This window comes from Callospermophilus lateralis, chromosome 14 (assembly GCF_048772815.1).
Source record: "Callospermophilus lateralis isolate mCalLat2 chromosome 14, mCalLat2.hap1, whole genome shotgun sequence".
Classification (NCBI taxonomy): Eukaryota; Metazoa; Chordata; class Mammalia; order Rodentia; family Sciuridae; genus Callospermophilus; species Callospermophilus lateralis.
Window position 1 is genome coordinate 105,790,567 of NC_135318.1, and position 24,959 is coordinate 105,815,525.

General features: G+C 38.8%; 1 protein-coding gene across 7 annotated transcripts in view; it reads right to left on the minus strand.

The window, feature by feature from the left end:
- Lims1 (LIM zinc finger domain containing 1) overlaps window positions 1-24,959 on the minus strand; it is a 156,912-nt gene that overhangs the window by 13,302 nt on the left and 118,651 nt on the right. For 3 of the 7 annotated variants that reach the window (XM_076832585.2, XM_076832586.2, XM_076832584.1), the window contains exons 2-3: window positions 8,893-9,052; window positions 130-196 (exon numbers count right to left, since the gene is read on the minus strand). In XM_076832585.2, the coding sequence (XP_076688700.1) occupies window positions 130-196; window positions 8,893-9,052 (227 nt within the window). Of the gene's footprint in view, window positions 1-129; window positions 197-8,892; window positions 9,053-13,127; window positions 13,348-24,959 lie in introns of those variants that run through there. The other 4 variants (XM_076832583.2, XM_076832587.2, XM_076832582.1 and 1 more) reach the window with 4 other exon arrangements.

The window sequence follows — 24,959 nt, forward strand, 5'->3', positions numbered from 1 at the left end:
TACATCTTATAATAATTATTTATAAGGAGCATCAAGAACCATTTTTACTGTTGGTATTTTAGCAGTTTTATAAATGACTTCAATCTTTTTGAAATTGCTTTTTACTTCACATTCAGCAGCAAAACTTACCACACTGATGGCAGCAAGGAGCAAAGAGCATCTGAAAGTCATGTTCACAATACTTCCTTCCTTCAAACTGAGGAAGAAAGAAAGTACCATTCGCTTATAAATATGACACAACCAGAGGAGAAATATAATTATTTCATGGAGACAAATAGGAAAGTGTTTCTATCAGGATTTTTTTTCTTTGAAGGGTAAAAATGTTTTAGAAAATTCATACTGCACATTTCAAAGGGGGTTACAGAAGAAAGCAAAAATGTTATCCTCCCCTCGTTCTAGAAACAAATAAATAGGATATAACATTTCTTTATAAATCATGACACTTGAAATTTAGCACCAGCATTTAAAATGAATAAAAAAGGAACAAAAAGCATTTGCAATATACTTCAGATTTCTTTGTCTGGGGTTATCCCTATGTGCCATTAATATTTCTTCTTTCAAATCATATTATCCAAACAGTAAAAACCAGGGAAAGAATGTAAACCTAGTGATTGCTGAAACTGGGGAGGCTGTTCTCTTGTACTCTGTGCAGGCATCCCTGGAATTACCGTTTGCTGGAAAAATATGCTGACATTTTCATTTTGCAGTTGTTAGTTTCTCAAAAGAATAACAATAAACATTCTAATGTCCAAACCTTGATTAGTCTTCCACTTCACTACTTGATATTTCTTTGGGGTCGGCAAGGTCATGCTTTTTGCTTTACTTTTGAATGGTCATTAATTCTTTACTAAAATTCTACATTCTCCTCCATTCTCCTACAGATTGATGCAGGAAAGATAAACTGAATAGGTAGTTATTAGAATGAATGTTGTGCCTCCAGAGTCTAGGGGTCTCTACTCTGACTACGCTTCATTTTTTTTTTTTTTTTTGCTCACGCACTCTATTTGTAAGAATCCAGTGAAAACTGAGGAGTGAGGCAAGAGGGACCACAAGTTTGAGGCCAACCTCAGCAACTCAGTGAGACTGTTTCAAAATAAAAAATAAAGAGGAGCTGGGATATAATTCAGTGGTAAAGCACCCTTGGGTTAGAGCAAGAGTACCAGCCCCCACTCCCCAAAACAGGATCAGTTTTTATTGTATTTCATGAAAAAGAAAGATATATAGGTTAAAAAATAAAACATGAATCTGGCAGTTAACATATATATTGTATTTGTTAGAAGAAGACAGAAAATTGATATAAACATTACATAACATGACATAAAATTAACACTGACTGTAATTTGAATACATCATTTTTGGCAGAGTCAAGGACTGAACCAAAGGCTTTGCACATGCTAGGCAAGCGCTCTACCACTGAGCCATACCCCCAGTCCCTGAATAAATAAATCTTCTAAGATCTGATTCATTACAGGTAGGACATCACTTGGTGCATCAGGGTGCTACAAGTGTATCTACAGTGTGCTTGTTACCTGTTCACAATCTTCTGACAGAGATTAAAAATTAAAAGAGGGATAATTTGGGGGAGGAAGGGAGGAAGTGCTGGGGAGTGATATTGGACAAGTCACATTGTTATATTGTGTGCAGGTATAAATATGTAACAACAAATCCCATCATTATGTACAATTATAATGCAGCAATACAAAAATGGGGAAAGAAGGATAATTTATAATAGTTAATATTTATGTTATTTAAAATTGAAATGCAAAAATAGACTATCTGAATAGAGGCAACCCAATTTCAGTTTGGGAAACCCATGCTAATTACTACATGTGAACTGTGTATTTCTTTCTGCTAAATAAAGACATTACCATCTTCATTATAAATAAATTGAGTGAAGAACTTCCCAGAGATGGTATATACTACTCTTCCCTTTAATCCAGGATTTTGTACATGCTAAGCACCTGCTCTACCACTGAGCTACACCTCCAGCCACCCTCCTTGAATTTGTTTGTTTTGTCATGCTGGAGGTCAAACCTAAAGCCTCATGAGTGCCAGGCAAGTGCTCTACTACTAAGCCACATCTCCAACACACCACCCTTGGGTGTTTTTAAACAAGAAAAAATATACATTCTTTAGGGTCTTTGTTAAGTGAATTCTTTATAAAAGTTCTTTCTAATTAAATTTATCACACAAATGAGAACTCTGACTGAAAATTCTTGAGACAAGACTATGATAGTCTGTAAAACTATGCTAAGATTATTTTTTAAAAATTAATATCTTTGCTGAGCATGTTGGCACATGCCTATAATCCTAGCTACTCAAGAGGCTCATAGCAAGCTTAAGGGCTCAGCAACTTAGAGAAACCCTGTAATAACATAAAAAATAAAAGGGGCTGAGGATGCAGCTCAGAGATAGAGCCCTTACCCTAGTGTGTGTGAAGCCCTGGGGTTGATCCCCAGTACCAAATAATAAAAATTTAAAAATAAAATAAAAATAATGACAACTACTGCTTAAAAAAAGAAAGAAAAAATTGTTTACCATTTATTAAGCTTTTACCATGTATCAGGCACAATGCTCAAGCATTTTAAACATCATCTAGGGGTTGGGGGAGTCTGTTCTTAGGTAGATTTCTCTTTTCCCCACTACTTATCCTCCCATGATACTGTTTTTGTGTCTAATTATCGGTAGCTTGACCTTGCTCTAGTTTAATCCACTATACCATAACTTCCTTTAAGACTACGTCTACTGCTTCCATTCTATTCCTAGAATAGAAGAGGTGCTTGGCACACTGTAACTGCCTAATTAACAATATAAATGTTTGTTGGATGGATGGGCAGATCAATACATGAATAAATAAATGTCACTAAAAATCTCACAGATAGTCAAGGGTCCTTCATCCCTTTGTAGGACTTTTAAGAGTATTGCTCAGGCATTTTGTAAATGTCTGTCATTAGGGGTTTCTCTCACTTAGACTCTGATCATGGATTTTGGGAAAGAATATCATGGAGGTAATAATGTTGTTGTATGATATCAAGAGATGATATCAATATGACATTACTGGTGATGTCACCTGATCCCTTGGTTAAGGTGATGTATTCCCCAAGGTTTCCCTACTGCAACGTCACTACTTTACACCTTCTTAAAAGTGAGTCATTATGCCCAATTCATACTCAAGGAGAAGTGTATTAAGCTCTTTCTTTTCCTTTTAATGTACCCTCAGAAATGGAGTTGAAAATTATTTTTAGATTATCAGAGTGGGGGGCTGGGGCTGTGGCTCAGTGGTAGAGCACTTGCCTAGCATGTGTGAGGCAATGGGTTCAATTCTCAGCACCACATACATAATTATATATATATATATATATAAATATATATATATATAAATGTCCATCAACAACCAAAAAATATATACATTTATAAAACATTACTGGGGGGCTGGGGTTGTGGCTCAATGGTAACCATCTAGCATATGTGAGGTGCTGAGTTGGATCCTCAGCACCATATAAAAGTAAATAAATAAAATAAAGGTATTGTGTCCAACTACAACTAAAAAATTCCAAAAGTGATACTCTAATTGCTAGAAGTTGTTATTTTTTTAAAATTTGAACTCAATATATTATATTCCCAATTTGATATGTCATAGAACATTTTCAGAATGTCAATATCCCCAAAACTGTCCACCCCCCACTTTTTTTCCCCTTTTCAATATTGGGTATTGAACCCAGGGTGCTCTACCACTGAGATCAAAAACCCCTCCTTTTTTGTTTTTTATTTGAGATCAGGTTTCACTAAGTTTCCCTTGATGGCCTCAAACTTGTGATCCTCTTGCATCAGCCTCCCAAGTCACTGGGGTTATAGGTGTGTGTCATCATGCTTAGACCAAAAACATGTATTGTTCCTCTTCCACTGCTCCCCTGAAAAGAGCAATTACCCTTACAAAAGTATTTAAAGGCAAATACAGGAAATTAAAACTATTCAATTTCATGTTTACAACTTACTTACAAATCATTTGTCAAAAAAATCAATGTGGTGTGTGTACGTGACATGTATAGGGCTCACTGTAGTATTCTCTCAACTTTTCTGTAGGATTTTAAGTTTTCAAAATAAAAAGGAATTTCAGGGCTGGGGTTGTGGCTCAGTGGTAGAGCGCTTGCCTAGCATGTGTGAGGCACTGGGTTAGATCCGCAACATCACATAAAAATAAATTTAAAAAGTAAATTTATTCAACAAAGCCTCAATGGCTTTAATCAACATATCAAGTCAGTGGTCTACATATGGTAACAACAATACATTACAGCTCAGAAAATCTACTTGAGGTTCTACCCAAAACTGGACTTTCTAGTTTCCATTTAAAAATTAATTTCTTTCATTCACCTAAACTGTATGCAGGCATGATAAAGCTCAGACAATGTTTATGTGATAAACAATAGGAACTAGGTAAAGAGTACCACAGTTTTAAAGAACAGCCATTAGAAAATGTTTGACTTTTCTAAGTTAATATGTTAGCATTTTATCTTGTAATTACCATCCAAGTACTGTATATATATTACTGTATTTATTAAGTACCTACTAGACCTACTCTAACCAAGTGTTAGAGATACAAAATTAATTTGGACATTCCTTGCACCAGAGGTATTCAGTTATATGGGAAGATAAGCATATAAAAGTTATATATTACTAATAATATCATGTAATAAGAAATTTTATGATGAAAGCTAGAAAACAGGAATCAAGTGCTACCTTACATTCTTTCATGGGATAGATTACCACCTCAATGATAAACTTCAGGTTTAGGTTTTAAACCACATAATCTAGTAGGATATATGTTTACCATGAATAGGGAGCCAGTATGGGTAATAATCCTGGTAGGTGTTATATGCAGATAAGCTAGAAATACCTGGACTTATATCTCCAGAAAAATGCACAAGTAATCAGGTAGGAAACAAGGGTCTCATTCCAGACTTGTCCTGTGGCCCGAGAGAAGAATGTCCTGACTACCTAATCCAAAGCATTAGGAAGTTCCACAATAGAAGTAAATCTCATTTTCAAGGGGAAAAGTGAATAGAACTCCCCTGTAGGTCTTCATAGTTAGTTTCCTAGATAAAAGAAAGAGTAAGGACTGTGGAAATAAGGGAAAGATGATGTTTTGATAGTAAGACAAAAACAATAAGAAAGACAGACTAGAAAAGATGCTTTTTTTTTTTTTTTTGGAGGGGGAGTACTGGGGACTGAATCCAGGGCCTTGGACATGTTAAGGCAAGTGCTCTACCATTGAGCTACAGCCCCAGCCCTGCCTTTGTTATTATACAAAATCTAAATCACCTAAGTCAGTTTCAAATGGAAAGCAAACCAAGTAATTCAGCTCCCATTTCTAGAAAACATTATATTGCTGAATGTAACTGGAAAGCTTATATCTAGCATTTGGATGTATTTGTTGAAAGCTATGGAAAGCTCTTCTCTAATATTATTCAACTAAGAGGAAAATTCTTATTTCCCACATGCAGGTTTACAAATCCCTGACCTGGAAAAGAAGTTTAAACAGTAAACAATGTAGCTAAAATAGTAATCTTCCTTGGGACCCAAAGAGCTTAAGCTAGGCAATATCTCATTAATAGCCTTGTTCTTAGATTCATAGCATCTTCTGGAATAATACCAGGGAAGTTATTTATAGTCTGGAAGTGAAAGGGAGTGAAGGGTGGGCAGGAGGACAAGTGTGAGTCACACTTTATTCTGTTCTGTTTAAGGCCGTTTCTAAGCCTTTCCTTATGACCAAGTGCAACTGACAGGACAGGATGCACATGTAGAGCAGGTGTGCTGGTTAACCAAGGTAGCTCAACAACAGTATTCATCCCAAAGTGGCAAGCAAATGGCCAATACATGAGAAAGAATGTGATGAGGGAGCTGGGCACAGTGGCAAATGCCTATAATCCAGAGACTCAGGAGGCTGAGGCAGGAGGATTGAGAGTTTGAGGCCAGCCTGGGCAACGTGACCCTGTCTCCAAAAAAAAAAAAAAAAAAAACAAAGAAAAAGAAAATGTAATGATATAATGAGGAATTGGAGTTCCAGGGTACTCTCAGAGGAAAGAGTAGACAGGGAATTATGAAAGGTGCTGGGAGAACACAGCCTGCCTTTCAGAGTACTTCTCTATTGCTCCTCAGGGTTGGCTCCCTCTTGAGGTCTTACCTTAGTTGCTATTTGAATAATAATATCTTACATTTGAAAAGAGGACCTAAGGGAAAGAATACTATATATGATGCTAGCAACCAAACTAGGTTCTAATTTCTTTCAGGTCACAAATCTGTTGTTTCAACCTCTCAGAGCCACAAGGAAGAAAGAAAGGCAGGGTAAAAAATAGGGCTTATACAGTGTGAAGACTAAAGTTCCCTTTTTTGTACTGGGGATTAAACCCAGGGGCACTTTACCACTGAGCTATATCCGCAGCCCTTTTTATTTTGAGACGGTCACATCTGCTTCCTTGCCACAGTTTTGCTGAGAGCATCACTAAATTGCTGAGGCTGGCCTTGAACTGGTGATCTTCCTCCCTCAGTCTCCTAAGTGGCTAGGGTTACAGGCATGCGTCATCATACCCAACTAATGTTCCCTCTTCAGCCATATTTCTGGGACCCCCTTCCATTTGCTCTAACAGTTTCCTATGGTTTCATGTTACCTCAATATCCACTGTATATACAAGCTGACTTTCTTATAACAGACGTGCAACTCAGTCACCCTGGGCAGTTTCCAATATCTCCCCTAGTTCCTCAGTGTGGGCAGTCCAGATGTCTACCTCATGCAACTATTCCCTGGAGACTACCTCTTTAAAGGTCAGCTAGATGCATCTTCAATGTCTCTGCTGACTGCATACCCCACATGGCTGTGCAGAGGTATGACATAGTAACTACCTCTCCGTGTGAACTAGAACTCATGCCTACTGCTTTAAACCCACTAAATAAAACTTCCTGAGAAGCCTCTTTAGATAATACTTTGTACCCAGTGAAGGAACTGGCCCATTGGTTTCTGTATTTCTTTCTTTCTTTTTTAAAAAATATTTTTTAGTTGTTGATGGACCTTTATTTTATTTATTTATATGTGGCACTGAGAATCGAACCCAGTGCCTCACTCATGCTAGGCAAGTGCTCTACCGCTAAGCCACAACCCCCTTTTTTATTGTACTCCCTGACTGTACATGTATGGTCTTCCCAAGGATCTGTAAGTAATAAAACCTTTATGTTTATTTTGTGTCTCTTCTAATCACGGGAGGGGTGCTCTCCATTTTAATAATCTTAAATCAAACGGTCGCATCTCCTTCCTTGCCACCGTTTTGTGAGATTAGAACCTTTTGTTATAACTTCTGAGAAGCAGCTCCTTAGGTCCATTTTCCTAAATTGAGTCATGGCAACCACCAGCAGCAAGTCCCTTTCCCACTTGCTGCCTCAGCCCCAAGAGCCTTCCTTGTCCCCCTCTTTACCAATCACCGTCTACCCATAGTCTCAGTGGAGTCTCTGACCCTGAAACATCCCCAGGAATTCCCTTCCATCCTCTCTTCTCTCCAGCTCTTGGACACTGGCCTGTCTTGCTCCTGTCACACCCATTGTCACTTCCTATCCCCACTCCCCAAACCACCATCCTTTACAAAAAAGATTTCCGCCTTAACAAAGAAGTTAAGAAGATCTGCAAGAAAAAAAGAAAACAAACCTTTTTCTACTGCTGACGTTTTTGTTGTAGGAAAGGTTTGTGTGTTTCTGGGACCCAGAAGAAACTCAAAAAACCCTTAAAGCTGTTTCCCAAATTATTTTACTGTAGACACATGTGTTTTGTGTACTCACGTATGGTAAATGGTTGTTTGGGAGGCAAGCCTGCAAACCTCACTCATGTAGGGTTATTTCTTTGAGAAAATGTTGCCTGAATAGTGAACAACTTTATAAACTATCTTTCCTTCCTTAGGCATGGCTTGTAAGACATGGAAATCTAAGTCAGGAAAAAAAAATTTTTTTTAACGATATCAAACAGCAGCCATCTTTATCTACAACATAATTCTATATACATAATTATTATATAGAGATGCACATATATACACAAATATGTACGAACTAAGATGGAAAAGTAAACCACCAAATTGGTGTCTGTCTCACACACACACACACACAAATATATTTTCATTTACAACATGTATTTCATGGGGACAGTCCCTAGACTGTCCCCATGAAATATATGTTTATTATGAGAAAGGGATTTCAATAATGGTGAGAACATTGAATGTCCTACAAAGGAAGTGTCAATCACATAATAACACCCAAGGATCAAGAAAAACACATGTTTTGAAAACAAATCAAGCCCTGTAGAAGTGCCAAACATAGACAATTCCCTCCAATACTCATTTCCAAACAGGATACTCTTTAGAAAACAAACACATGGACATTCCTGCTCATGACTGAGAAGTCAAGGAGTAAGTGACACAGGCTCTCCTTTAGAGGAGTCTAGAGGTGTTCTGAGACAGAAAAGACACAGAGATGGGAACTGGCAAGCTATATTATGTAAGGCCAAGCCATGTGCACCGTGTGGTGAAGCCAGATACACTGCAGCTGAAGACTGAAAGGAGTTTGATTTGGAGCTGAACTGCTTGGGCCTGACAGGCAGTCACAAGGTACTGTCAGTTCTGAAACAGGAAGATCAACTATTCAGTGGTGAAGTCTGTAAGGACATCCCATCAAGGATATGGCCCATGTGTTTAGTACATATGCCATCAACGACATCCCAGGTACTAAATAACTGTCATCTTTGTGGCACTTCAATTCAATCTTTGATAATGAATTTGAAAATTAAGATGGAGACCTCAGAAAAGAAGGGAAGGTAGGGTGGAGAATGCTGACTTTCTGCTCCTGTCCAGCTTGACCCACCTCATAGAAGAGTCCTTCTGGGAACTGCTGGAAGCACTGCGCACACACGAAACACTGCTCATGGTATAGCTCGCCGTTACTGTTCACGATCTTCTCAGCAGGTGCAAAGCCTCCCTTGCAGCGCTCACAAGTGGCGCTGGCCAGGGCATTGGCCATGTTGCTGTAACACAAAAAAGACATCAAGTCACAGACTGTCAACCTTTTTCTTAGGCTTAAGACCAGACAACATGAAGAACTAAGGAGCAAATTCTATCTTATCACAAAACTTGTATTTTATCTATAAAGCCAGTTTATTGCTACTGCCTTAAGTCTTTCAATGCAATTTGTCTCAGTCTCTTTACCCCAGCACATTAGGTTCTAAAAGAGCCTCCTGCTTTGATTCTGTTTTCCTTCCTTCCTTCCTTCCTTTCTTTCCCTTCCTCCCTTCCTTCCTTTCCCTTCCTTCCTTCCTTTCCCTTCCTTTCCCTCCCTCCCTCCCTCCCTCCCTTCCTTCCGTTCGTACTAGTGATTGAACCCAGAGGTGCTTCACCACTTAGCCACATCCCCATCCCTTTTTAATATTTTATTTACAGACAGGGTCTCACTGAATTGCTTAGGGCCTTGCTAAGTTGCTGAGGCTGACATTGAACTTGGCATCCTCCTGTCTCAGCCTCCCAAGCCTTGGGATTACAGGCATGCGCCACTGTGTCTGGCTTGATTTTATTTTTGTTTAACATGTTGGGCATTCTTCATTAAATAAGAGAGAGCATTTAAGATGTATTAGACAACAGGGATAGAAAAGGAAGACACGAGATGCTTTCAGTCCTATACACAGTGCCATGAGTCTATGATCCCAAAACTCCTCAGGAGGCTGAAGTGGGAGGATTGCTTGAGTCCAGGAGTTTGAGGCCAGCTTGGGCAACACAGTAAGACTCTGTCTCCAAAAACAAACAAAACAGCAACAACAACAACAAACTGCCCTTATGAAAATCAGGTTTTTGCTGGGCTTGGTGCACACACCTGTAATCCCAGCAGCTCAGGAGGCTGAGGCAGGAGGATCATGAGTTCAAAGCCAGCTTCAGCAAAAGTGAGGTGCTAAGCAACTGAGTGAGACCCTGTCTCTAAATAAAATACAAAACAGGGCTGAGGATGTGGCTCAGTAGCCAAGTGCCCCTGAGTTCAATCCCCGATACCAAAAAACAAAAACAAACAAAAAATTAAACTTTAGTGAATGTGGGGTGCACACCTATAATCCTAGCAACTTGGGAGGTTGAGGCAGGAAGATCATAAGTTTGAGGCCAACCTCAGCAACTCAGTGAGAACTTGTCTCAAAATTTAAAAAAGGGCTAGGGATGTAACTCAGTAGAGAAATCCCCTGGGTTCAATCCCTAGTACCATAAAGAAAGAAAACAAGACAAAAAAGCAAAAAACTTGACTTTATTTAAGTAGGCTTGAAAAATGTCACCAAAAAAACGGAAGGAAAGAGGACAGGGTAGCATACTACTGGTCAAACCTGGCCAAAACCTCATATTAAATGAATTTCTACTATGTCATTTCAAAATTATTATAGGATGGGGAGAAAAATCTAGTTTCCTTCTATCCACGTTAATTATGACAGTTTTAGTGAAGCTCTGAAGAGGTGTGTGCTGTTTCTTTTCCCCTGACTAAAGTGCACAGGTGTCCCTGAGTGGAGAAGTATGGTAAGCCCCACATCTGCCCCAATAATTCTCAGAACTGCTTTGAGAATGAAATAAGAAAAAAGTACACAAAGCCATATGGGAAACCAGAGGATGATACTTCAACATGTGGGGTTATTAATAACTCTAAACCTTTCGAAAGAGTCTCAAAACCTCAAGTGATCTTACGATGGAACTCCAAAAATGCTGAGAAACCTATTTTTTGAATGTCCTACTTTGTATTCCCAAAATCAGTGGTTTTCAGAGTGTATGGGTCACCATGACCCTTTAAGGGATCTAAACGGTCCTCTCTTTTCCAACCCTATCTTTTTGGGGACCATTTTTCTTTCCATCCCTCATCTAAAACAATACACTGCAACAAGCTGAATGTAGAAGCAGATATGCAAAAGTGTCTTTTATCAAGACAGACATTAATGAGATTTGAAGAAATGTGGAAAAAAAGTCATTCTTCCCTCTAACCATTTTCCATTTTGGAAAATAGTCATTTTTATAAAACTATTAATATCATCAATTACTAAGATTATTAACATGTAATGAGTTTATTGTTATTTTAAAGTGAGTTAGTAAATATTTAGGATCTTTCTCAGTTTAAATTTCTCATACAGGGCTGGGGTTGTGGCTCAAGTGGTAGAGCACTTGCCTAGCATGTGCGAGGCACTGGGTTCGATTCTCAGCACCATGTAAATAAATAAATATTAAATAAATAAGGCCATCAACATCTAATTTTAAAAACCATTTAAAACAAATAAATAAATATCTCATACAGTAAATACTGATAATGAAGTTATCTGGAACTTCAATACTTGTTTATTTATTTACTTATTTTTTTTGGGGGGGGGGCAGTGTTGGGGTGAGTGTGTGAAGAGGTTCCAGATAAAATGTTTGGTTACTACTGACATGTTCATACTTATTACACTAGAGATTGTTTATATTTAAGTTCAAATATTCAAGTAGAATTAGCAAAATAGGCAGACACATAAAAACAAGCAGTTATTTCCCACACACAGGAAAAATAAACTGGTTTAGAGATAAAGCATTCCTTTTTAATAACAAATGAGAAAAAAGGAAACAGAACAATCACCCTGCTATCCTACTGACCCACTCATGCTTCCCTTTCCTTTCTTGTCTTGACCTTTTGGCATGGTGCCCTTCTTTTACAGTTTACTTTCTATCCAAACTGCATATGATAGAAATTACTTTTTAAAAGTCACAAATGAATTATAGCTGCCATTCTGCCTTAAAACCTTCCTTGTTTCTATAAGTCCTAGAAATGGAAGTCTCCTATGATAAGCCAAGCTGGTCTTCAAATTTGACACGTTTATCTGCAGATACCCACTCAGAGTACAAGCTCTACCTGCATGTGTGGTCCCCTAACACAGCTTGTGACCTCCTAGGTATTTCATTAATCTACTTTGTATAATTACTTTCAGGGTTCTCCTGAATCTTCACTGTGAACCTGTGAGCAGATGATACAAAGAGCCTCCATTTTCAGACATGTTAATTAACTGTTTTTCTTCTATCAGTTTCCATGTTTTACTGTAATTTTTCAGAAAGATTTTTCACTAGCCAGGCGCAGTGGCACATGCCTGTAATCCCAGTGGCTTGGAGGCTGAGGCAGGAGGATCACAAGTTCAAAGCCAGCCTCAGCAAAAGTGAAGCACTAAGCAACTCAGTGAGATCCTGTCTCTAAATAAATATAAAATAGGGCTGGGGATGTGGCTCAGTGGTCAAGTGCCCCTGAGTTCAATCCCTGGTCCCCACCCCCATCCCAAAAGAAACTCAGGTTTCCAGTTGGACAAGTAGCTTAATTAAAACATCCATAAGACAACATCTCAAAGCAAAATTCTTTCCTCAGTATCCAAAAAAAAAAAAAAAGATTTTCACTAAAAAGTGTTGATGATAAGGGACATATTCCTAACTGGCCAATCATGATTGATTTCACTGATCTATTTCAATAGGTCAACTCACACAGCAAATGGTATCATCCAGCTTTTCATTATTCAAGTGCCTCACGTATGATATATAAAATACCTTTTCTAGTATTAAAAAATGCAACAATAAGCAAAATCTAAAAATCATTTGGATCATCACTATGCAGTTAAAATTTTGGTTACAAGGATAATTCCCCCAACGAAATGTTCATCAATTCAATTTTTTACTGTTTCATCCAATCTGCCCCTTATCTTTGATAAGTTTAGAATATAAATTTTTCCTACTATAAATCCCAGCAAGACAAACTCTCACCTTCCCTCACAGATGACACAATGAAAATGTACTATTACTAGAAATCTACTTAAGACAAGAACTTACTACTCTTCCTGTGAAGACAGCATTTTCCTTCATATCTGTGTGTCCTCCAGCACAAGCTTTACATGACAAGGCAACCTGTTTGCCTCCCTGGAATATGCTGCTTGTGGGCCACCCTCGGGGCCCCAGATAACCCTGCAAAAGCCCTGCTAAATAAAACCATATTAGCCAGATCAAAATAGCTAGGGAATCAGGAGTTGAAGAAAGAACTCAAGGTCTGGAAGGGGCATTCCAAGAGGGAGGAAGACTCACAATTTCGCATAAAAGTCACAAAACTCCTTGTAGACTTTTACATCACTGTGTCTGCGCTGCAGTTTGGACACAGCTCTCTCGTCTTCATTCCCATTAGCCTCCTGGACACTGTTAAGAACGGTCCGGGGGATTTCTTCATTCTCTGGAATAGCACAGGGGCGAGCTCGGCCTGGGAAGGCCATCGTGGGTACTGAGGAGCACAGAGCTCAGGACGAGAGCAGCAGGAAGCAAAGACAGGAGAAACAATATCCAGGCCTCCCAGCTTCCTAGCCAGGGTCACTCCCACTGTTCCCACGCACGTCAGCCTGGCTGGCCAGGGTGGCTACCAACATTTCATGTTAAGAGCTCGGTAGCAGAGCATTACTGGGCACAGCAGACTGGATTTACTGAGGGTTTCTAGAAGTACTAGAAAACATTCCACAGAATAGTGGCAATCTTTTTCAGAGCTGTTTTCCTGGTGGACTGAGCCCATTAACACTGCTATAAGGATAGAAGGTTGCTTTGTAGGCTTTCAAGAGAAACGAACATACAGGGCCCTGGGTATCTGTCACCAGGCTTCAATTCAACATCACCAACACTGTGAACTCAACTTTGGTATGCATGGAACCTTGGAGAGCTTGTGGAACACCCCCTGAGAAGCTCTGATGAGGCCATGATAAGAGCACACTGTGAGGAATATCTGTTCCCTTCCCTGGCATGGGGTCCCACAACCACAGAGCCCAGGAATCCCTGAGCCTCTGAAACCAAAAACTACATTTGTCTTCTATTATCTTCACTTTTGGCACATAGCAAGAGTTCACTAAAAGTTTCATTGAATGAATACAAGTGAAAATAGGCATATCCTACAGTTTACTTATAAACTGTGTTCTATTTAATACCAGTTAATCCTGCAATAGGTAAGTCAGGCTTCCCTAGACTCTACCATGACTAAGGGAGTCATCACATGCTCTGGCATTCTGACTGTAGTTTGTACTACTCTCTTGTGATGGTTTTAATGATAATGACAATGATGTAGCACCAGCAGCTTAGAGTCTTTCTCTGTCTCCAGTCCTCTCAGCTCAGTAAGCTGACTCACCCAAAGCAAGCAACAAAAAGGAGCTTGTGAAAAAATCTACAGAGTAGGCACAGGTACAATGATGAACATCTCAGGTTACAATGGAGACAGGAGAGCCTCAAGAGCAGAAAGCAACATGCAGCTTAGACCTGAATAACAACAATAAATAATGATATAAAAGTTAGTGAATAAGATGGGATTGATAGATATTAAAACAGGCAGACAGTTAAAAATTAACCTGTTCCCAACATTGTAGCCAACTTCTTTGTCCCAGGACAGCAGGAAAAGGGGAGGCAGGACAGACCTGAGTGAAAGCTACAGACTTAAAGGCTAACCAATCAGAATGTAGGGGGCCGAACCAATAGCCTTAGCACTTTTCCAGAACCCGATCAGCATAAATATTGATCAATGGCCCTACCCAGTCACCCTAGACAAGTACAGTTAAGAGGCAACTTGCTATCAGATTCTCTTACTTCTGGCAAGAGCTCTGCTGCTTCTCACTTAAATAAATCCTACCCTTTCACTCTCACCTTCTGTTGTCTGGGTTCCCTTCTTTGAATTTGCAAGACAAGATCCCAGAAAGAAGCCATTGACAGGGCTGGCTTGTGGCTCAGTGGTAAAGCGTTTGCCTCACATGTGTAAGGCACTGGGTTCAATTCTCAGCACCACATATAAATAAATGAATAAAATAAAGGTCCATCAACAACTTAAAAAATGAAGCCAATGACAGGCATCCGGGGTCTGCTGCAACAATATAGCAGCAGTGGATGAAATTCTGATTTTATTAGTAGTTGCCCCAATCACATCAATTAATCTTCACAACATACCTATGAAACTGGTATTATTTACAGGTGAAGAAACTAAGGCACAAAGGGACTGAATAACTAGTAAAAAGGTGCTATAGAGTAGGTTTTGAGGTTAGGTATTGTAATTCCTCAGGTGTGTATTGGCTCTTTGGGGGTCTTTGTGGTTCCACACAAATTTTAGGAGTGCTTTTTCTAATTCTTTGAAAAATATCATTGCATTTTGACAGAAAATGCACTGAATTTGTAGATAGCTTTGGAGAGTAAAAAGACATTTTAACAATATTAATTTTTTCAATCCATTAGAATGGATATTTTTATTTGTGTGTGTGTTCTCTCCAATTTCTTTCATCATTGTTTCATAATTTCCATTGTAGAGATCATTAATTTTCTTGGCTCAACTTATTCCTTTATATTATTTTTTATAGCTATTATAATGAGATTGTTTTCTTGTCTTCCTTCCCAGAAGCTTCATTATTGAAATATTTAAAAAAAACACAATGATTTTGGTATTTTGATTTTATATTATGCAACCTTATACTGAATTTGTTTATCAATTCTGAGGATCGAATCCAGTGCCTCACCCGTGCTAGGTGAGCACTCTACCACTGAGCCACAACCCCAGCCCCAATTCTAATAGGTTTTTGGTGGAAGTTTTAGGTTTTTCTATACCTAAAATAGTGTTGTCTAAAAGCGGGATAATATGATGTCTTCTTTTCTATCCGGATGCCTTTAAATAGAAGTTACTTCAACATGAATTGATTTTATGATCAAAGAAATATACCATAAATACATTTTAAACTGTTTAATCAATCAGTATAATAGCTATTCTTTAGCAGCTATTCTGATAAGGTCTATGACTTCTTATTTTTTTTAAATATTTTTTTAGTTGGACACAATTTTTATTTATTTATTTTTATGTGGTGCTGAGGATCGAATCCAGGGCCTCACCCATGCTAGGTGAGCACTCTACCACTGAGCCACAACTCCAGCCCCAAGGTCTATGACTTCTTAAAAAGTAACTGCTCGTTTTGTTCCAAGATTTACTTTGCATCATATAGAACACATGAAACTTATACTATATTCTCAGGATACAACAGATCCAAGGGGGTTTTAAAGACATATCTGTCCCACCCACAATTAGTAGAAAATATTACATATCTGTTGAGTGAATAAACAAGTAAATACAAGACAGGCATGGTGGTGTACACCTGTAATCCCAGCAGCTTGGGAAGCTGAGGCAGGGGGACTGCAAGTTCAAAGCTAGCCTCAGCAATTTAGCAAGACACTATCTTAAATAACAAATAAAAAGGGGTGGGGATATGGTTCAATGTTTAAGCACCCCTGGGTTCAATCCCTGGTTTAAAAAAAAATGTGAATACAAGTCACAGCACTGCTTCTATGAGTATACAATGTCGTCAGGGAAACAATATATAGATATACATATGGTTTCTGCCATATGCAAGCAAAATACGAAGCACATTTCTAGGTCAGTGCCCAGTGCTGAATGAACAAGGTGGTCTGTATATCCATAGTGTCCTAAATAAGGATCATTTATCAAGAAGCCAACAGAAAGGTCAGGCAGCATCATTCTTCCACAAAGACTATGCAGGCAGTCACTTCTCTGATTTAGCTACCAAGGAGGATAAGGGACTAACTTAAGGCCAAATAATCAAAATGAACACCACTGCTCAAGTTCTTTATGCATGCATTTTGTTGCTTTTAAACCTTTTTTTTTTTTGTGTGGCAATTATGTCACTTGAAGAAATGCAAACAATGTTTCGGACTGTGACTGTAACCTTGAGAAACATATTTATCACAATGTTCTGAGTGAAACTGCTACTGCTACTACAGCAGCATCAAAATGGTCTTTCAAATAGAATGAGAGGATATTTTTCAAAAATACCAAAAAAAAAAAAAAAGCATTTTATTTGAAGAGCTAGTCCATTAGCTGGGTTTTGTTGAAGAACGAGGGTCACTTGAGGTCCTCAATTAAGGATTCCTCCAAGAGATTCTATGATTTAATTAACCCTCCTCATCACCATGGCTAACTTGGGGCTTTGGGAGATCCTCCATGGCAGGTCTGAATCCTAAAATTCCTTAAATCCATCCAGACTACAGGGATTTCTCTTTCATAAAATCACCATTTTCTGACCATTTACTGTATGCCAAACTCTTATCATGTACTGAAGGATTGATTTAGGCACTGGATGAGTGCACCTGACATTTTATTAAGGATCAAACCACGGCCACATCTGGTATTAAGCTGATGCACCAGTAAAGACACTGCAGTGCCTCAGATTCCACCAGTCTGCTAACTTCACCACTCCAGCCCAAACAAACTCCACCTCTGACACTCACTACCAAAGACAAATACCCTACTGGGAGATATTACACAAAACATTTCAGTTATTTCCAGGACCTCAAGTACTAGCTGACAAAATAAAAAAGAAACTTTTTTCTTTTTGGTGATGTTCAGGATCTAACTCAGCGTCACCTCATGCTAGGCAAGCACTCTATCATGAGACTACACCCAAGCCCTCAAAAACATCTGTTTAAAAATGAAAGTACAGAAAAGTTTATTAGAGAAGGAAGGGAAATATCCTTCAAGAGAGGATGGGTCATTTCAGAGAGAAGAGTGACAAAAATGCAGCTTTTTAATAGCTGATATTTTTAAATTAAAATGCTCTCAAACGGAATCATGTTCATCCCTATGCATCTGCAGCATTTACAAGCCAAACTAGACATTTAGACCAACTGCTCTAACACAAAGGACTTTAGTATAGTTGTCCTTTAAAATCTGTGGATTCTGCTCATAGATTAAAACCTCAGATCAAACATATTTGTTTTAAAAAACTGCATATGTACTGAATGTGTAGGGTTTTCTCATCATTATTCCCTAAACAATATCATATAACAATAATTTACACAGCACTTATATTTTAGTAGGTATTAATAAGTAAATCTAGAGATGAATTAAAGGATATGGGAAGATGTGCACAGGTTATATGCAAATACTATGCAATTTTATACAAGGGACTTGAGTATCCCTGGATTTTGGTAAGGGGGCAGGGATGGGATATAGGGTAGTGTTTTGGAACCAAATTCTCCTCCACACTAGGTAACTGCAGAGGAAGAGGGGCGTGCTAATAAATGCTTTACTCCTTTCCACAGATTTACATAATTTATGACTAAATAAAAAATTCAGCAGGAAACCACTAGGATAAAACTTCTCCAACTCTAATAAAAGACTTTTGTGTCATACAGGGTGTTTAAATTGGTGAGGTGGCCTGGCTAAGTTACCACCTGGAAAAATGAACTATTTTCACTATTATTCTCCATCTCACTCAAATGGAAAATTTAATCTGATTTCTCCCAGACTACTAAAAACAAAACAATCATGACTTGCAAGTAAAGATAATGGAGCTGGAAAATTCTTTCCCATTTCCCAGCTTCCAGAACAAATGCACTGTGTTTTCCTTCAACAGACAGTGAAGAAATAGACAAAGGTTAGCCAGAAAAGGATATGAATTTATAATTAATATGTTGTTTTGTCTTGTGTTAAAAATATTTCCTAATTCTTAATTGCGCAAGCAAAAGAGAGAGAGAGAGAGAGAGAGAGAGAGAGAGAGATATTACCACAGAAGCACTAGAGAGGTGAGAAAGAAATAAGACATACGTTTCTCAAACTGCCTTAAAATGGTGCATTTTTTACATGTTTGCACTAGTGTTGTTTATCAAAGTAGAATAGAGGTACTTTGACTTTGTTCTTGTATGCTGAAGAAACTAAGTGAAAAAAAGTATCTCCTAAAAACCATGAAATAAGCAGACTATATTATTTCCCTGCACCATCAAGGCCCTATCTTAGGGATCAGGAAGCCCATCCCTAAGTCCAGCAATTACAATGACTGGGATAATGCTGTTTGCATCAAGAATCTCCCTTTGAAACAAAATGTATCTAAAAGTAAGAGACTATTTTTGGTGTGCATATAGATTTATAGAGAAGTGTGTTCATTTCCTTCAAGAGGAAAATGAGTGGAATGCTATTCAGTTGGTGGCTGAAAACTTTCAGGAAGTGAATTAGCAGGAACATATTTAGTACTAAAATCTTGGTACATGGAGGCCGGGCAAAAATTCCTCCTCTGGTCTCCATGTCCATGGAAATGAAAACTGCAGAAGAAGGTAGTAACTCAAGAGCCACAGCCAAGAATGCACCATAGGACGGCAGGGCAGGCAGAGTGCTCTGATTCCATGCCCACAAGCGCTCTACAATATAAGCCAGGTCCTGAACATGCTTCCACAGCATTAGAAATACTCTGCCCAAGTCATCAAAAATACAAACAATAATAAATGCTGGAGAGAAATTTAGAGGAAAAGGAACAGTTTTACACTGCTGGTGGGATTGTAAATTAGTATAAACACTATAAAAATCAGTGCAGAGTTCCCTCCAAAGATTAGACACAGAACCATTATTAGAGAATAATAGTGAAAATAGTTCATTTTGCCAGGTGGTAATTTAGCTATAACACGTCTCGGTATTTATCCTAAAGAATTAAAGTCATCACCATGTCATCATGATACATGCATACCTTTATTTATAGCACCACAATTCACAATAGCCAGCCTAGGTGCTCATCAATGGATGAATAAAGAAAATGTGGTATATTTACATAATGGAGTTTCACTCAGCCATAAAGAAAAACAAAAATTATGTCATTTACAGGAAAATAGAACTTGAGAACATTGCGTTAAGAAAAATAAGTCAGGACTGGGATTGTGGCTCAGTGAGAGTGCTTGCCTAGTATGCTCGAGGCACTGGGTAATGCTCGAGGCACTGGGTTCGATCCTCAGCGCCATATAAAAATAAATAAATAAAGGTATTGTGTCCAACTATAAGTAAAAAAAGAAAAAGAAAAAGAAGTCATGGGCTGGGGATATAGCTCAGTTGGTAGAGTACTTACCTCACATGCACAAGGCCCTGGGTTCGATCCCCAGTACCACACACCAAAAAAAAAAAAAAAAAAAAGTCAACTCAGAAGGTCAAGGGTCATATGTTTTTAGGGTCTTTTTAAAACTGCTTTCAAAGTAGACAAGAATACAAAGTATGATAGTTAATTTGTAGAAAATAATAGAAGCCAAAGGAGCTAAATGGAAAATATGTCAAAAGAAAAGGATTAATGAGGGGCTGGGGTTGTGGCTCAGTGGTAAAATGCTCATCTAGCATGTGTGGGGCCCTGGGTTTGATTCTCAGCACCACATAAAGATAAATAAATAAAGGTATTGTGTCCATCTACAACTAAGAAAAATATATTTTAAAAAAGAAAGAAAAAGACAAGGTCCATCAAGGTTAGAGTGAAGCTAGAAATTATGGCTATAGCTGTCTCCATTTGTCTAGGAAGGAAGATTCCTGTGGTAGCGCAGGCGCACTAATGTAACTTCTGACTGGCTACTGATCCCAGTGTCCATATTAACATGGGACTGACTTGTAGAAGAAGCTCCCCTGAAAAGGATGGTCACCATGACAGTGCTGGAGAGGACAAACTGAGGTCAAAAACATCATCACCTAATGTGAAGGAGGAGCTGAACACTTGACTGGCAAAGAGTACAGAAGGTGGTCCCCAGCTCTCCTGGTAAACATCAAACAGTAAATTATTTGGAGACAGAAGTGTTTCCTTGTCATTCTCTTCATGGAGATGATCCACCTTCTCTCTCGAGAGTGTTCTCTGCTTGTACCTTAGTTTGCTTTTACTTTATTTTCATTTATAATAAAGTTTCTCTTGCTTGGCTTTTGGTGTCTGACTTTAAATGTTCTTTCATCAGAACATAAGAACCCAACTTTGAAGTTTCAGCTCTCTGCTTTCCTGTGACAAGGGTGTCTCATGAAAAGCAAAGGAGATCAGTAAACTAAAGGAAAGAGACCAAGGGGAGGAAGAAGGGGAGCAAAAAGGGAAATACTGGGTAATGACGTTGGCCAAATTACAGTGTTAAACTGTGTACATGTATGAATACGTAACAACAAATCCCACCATTATGTACAACTATAATGCACTAATACAAAAAGGTAGGAAAAAACACTTGACCAACAATAGGCAGAAAATGTTGCAAATCAGTAGTTAATTTACTTAATATTAACCATTTTTTTTCTCAATACTGGGTTTCAAACCCAGAGCTTCCCACATACTATGCAAACACTCTACCATTGAGCCACAACTCCAGACCAGTACTAACCAATTTAACAAGTACTGACAGCCTAGAGAGGCCTATTTTTCATGAGGGACTTCTCTCTGCAAGATCACTAAAACAAATTTTCAACATGACCTAAACAACAAAATTACATGCCTCAAAAGGATTTCAGTGTATAAAAGATATGGAGCCGGTAAAATTGAAGAGAGAGATGGAAATAAAGCTCTTCACAGCACTCTCCTCTTTCTCCAAGACTCTCTCTGACATTAACATTCTGAACACAATACAGCTGACTGGCTGCCTACACCTAGGGATCCTGCTCTACAATAATGAAGACATTTCCTCATACATCTCAACCCACTACAGAAAAAAAGATTCAAGATTAGACCAGGAGATCAGCAGAATGTGCAGCAAAAGACACAACTACTAATGGCAGAACACTCAGAAATGACCTGAACGCCAGAGCAGCATATTTCTGCACACCTGTGCATGCAGATGTGTATGTATGCTGGGACAGGACCACTGGCCAGCACTATTTTGTTTTGGTAAACTGTAACATATCTCATTATAGAAAATGTACAAAAATGTAAAGTGTAGCTGGAAACAAACACTTTAACAGTTTGGTCTCTAAGAACATGTACATGCATGCGATTTTAATGCAAGGTAACTATTCAGCATTATCTTAATAAGTGATGATCAGCATTTCCAATTCCGGGTGACAGATCTAAAAGGATGTAAAATCACTGCCCCTTCTCTCTGGAACTCTGCCTCAGTCCTGCCCAGGTCTTCTCTTAGCTCCTTCTTGGGGAGTTGCAGCCTTCACTCATGAGTTTAGCAACTGAAATGTTACTGTACATCTTGTTCAATGGATACGATTTTAGGAAAACAATATTATGCTCTGTATTGTAAAGGTACTCCTTATCTCCTCAAGGACATCAAAAGTCCCTGAAAGAACTCCTACAGCCTTTGTACCCCTCCTGGCACCAAGTACCCTCTCAGAATGCAAGTATTGTACATCCTGTAAGAAACAGAGGGCCTCTGACAAGACTGTGCACTGGTAGGCACTGACCCCACTTCCCACACCCAAAAGTTCAGTGTCCTTAGTAGGACTTTGTGTCCTCAGTACAGGCAGTTAACTCAATGAGAATCACTGCAATTTAAACTCTCTCTCAATTTTTTTCCTCAACTGAATCTAATGGCCACTCAGGAAGAATGTTTGATTAATTTTTAAAAATTCTTAAATAAATTTCCCTCATAGGTTAGGTGATTTTTCTCTGAAATTTTAATGTTTTCCCTGGAAAATGTCTCTGAAAGCAGTTCCTTCAATGTTTAAGTCACTCTCCCTTTTATTCATATTGAGATCCATTAATATACTCTGATCCCTAAATGTTTTTTGAAAAAGATATTGCATTCTGACCAAAATAGATATATTTGAGGAAGCCCTTACTTCAAATATAGACCAGGAGTATTTTTAGTAAGTGTTGACTTAAGAGATGCCCAGATTACTAGGGAAACCTCTGAGTGCATCCAGGAGCTCTTTATATGGCCATGGTGGCCAAGGACCAGACTTTCTGGCTCTTCATTACATTCTTATTTTAGTTCTGACTCAGCAGGGCTATCTCATCCAACACTGACTATCAGCTATGTTGTAGAGGAAGTCAGTGGGAGTTTTTATTTTGTGACTAAGCTTAATGTGAGGCCTACTTTCTTCAACGATAAGCTAAAAAGAAAAAAAATTTCAGTATGGAAGGACAAAGAAAAAACATTTAACTTGTAAAAACTATAAACCCTTTCAAATTCAAATATACATATCTTTCATTGCCAGTACTTTCTGACAAAGAACACACACATTTTAATGTATGAATCAGCATTTGAACATATTGGCCAAGATTAAGCAGAGAAACTGAAATTTCATTTCTGGAAATTTAAAAGGTTTCTTCTCTTTCAATAATTTCCAACTTTGTGATGTACAAAGAAAGGCAGGAAATTATTTTGGCTACCACAACTTAGTTTATCTTGCAATAAAAAAAATAATAATGACCAGCTGGTGCGGATATATTGATGGCCAGCTCACAGTTGGGGCTGCAGCCTCTCCCAGGAATCTTTGGATACTCCTCCTCTTTTTTCTGGCTCTTGTAATTGAGCCCCTTTCTCATCCCCATAGAGTTCTCCATCCTCTCCCACAGAATGAAGTTCTAATTTTTGAAAATCACTTAACCCTGTGACAGCTTAAGTAGGAAGCTCTTTGATCAGTTTCTTATCTCTTCTCAAAAAGAGGAATTCTATAAATCGAGCAATAGTGGATAAAATTATGGTAATTATGATAGAACCACTCATTTTCTGAGCTTTGCTGGAACACTGGGTCATGGTCACTGCCCCATGTTTCTCCTTTGTAAGCAACACTGAATCAGTGTCAGTAGAGGGCGCTAGAGAGATTATGCGCAGGAAGGGCTTGCTTCTGGCTCCCTTGGCAAACTCCTGGCATGCAGGGTATCCACAGGCACCAGGTTCCTACAGCACATAAGGCTTCTTCAGGGTTCAGCTCCCATAGGGCATGGTACCCAGTGGCAACTTTCCTGGTGTTAGCCCCTTGGTGGTTTTGCAGCAGAATATCCTACAGTACTGTAGGGGGTGCCTCAGGTTCCTGGTACTGCAGCAAGCTAGCCAGAGACTTCTCTACTGTTCTGTGAGCCTGGCAGTGTGTCCTCAGGGAATGGGGGGTGGACTCCCCCTTGGGAACTCTATATCTCAGCCCTAGGGGCAAAGACTGCCCTAAAGCAGCTCTCTGATTATACTGTTGCTTTTTCTCCTCTTAGTAGACAATCCCTTATTACTCTAACACCCCGTTAGAGTTAATTATTTGTTGTACATATTAAGCTTTACTTTTCAAAATACCATATAGGTTTCCTTTCCTGATTGGACCCAGACCTACAGAGACCTATGTCAGGACTCTGTAGTTGAGTGTTTTTAGACATTTGAGCTCCTTACTCAATATGAGGAATGAGTCTCACTTAGTAACTTAACTATATTTACATTTGAAACTACAAAGGGGTGGAAAGAGTGGGTTACTAAGTAAAGGTATAGCATAGTAAAGTGGTCATTAAATGGAAGTCCACATTAGTCTGCTCCATTCTTTGTTTGACAGTGGACTCATTACTCAATGCAAGGACAGAGGGTTGCATGGCAGCCTCCTACTCCAGTATAGACCAGGAACCACCCCTCACTTCCTAACAGTGCTCTCTGGTACTGGTGACATACTTGGGGCCAATCTATCTATGTTCCTGGAATATTTTTTACACTGGTGTCACCCTAGCAAAAAGGCAAACGGGGCACCCAGCTCTCCTCAGTCCTCAGAAGCAAGGGGAGAATGGAGGAACCTAAGGTCTTCAGTAAGCTCTCAATAATTGCCTCTGAAAATGGCAGGTAGAGGATGAGAATGCAAGTTCTCAAGCATTCATTAAATGCTGACATAGAAGGTATTCTATGCTGCTTTACTGTGAGTGTCACATATCTTTTCTTGTCATGGCCACTCCTGTGTTTTCCCTCCTGTCACATTACTCCTAAATAAAATGAAGCAACAACCTGGTTTCTAAACAGTCTATTTCAGAATATTTTGGTGAAAAGGACCATAAGCACTGCTCAACATTGTTATGTGGCATCTCTTCAAAGATATGGTCATGAAAAGGTGCCACAGACAGAAAGCACAACTGGGGAGTGGGGTGTGTGCACACATGCTGTAAAACAGCCCTGGGCTGGGCACAGTGTCACACAGCTGTAATCCCAGAGACTCTG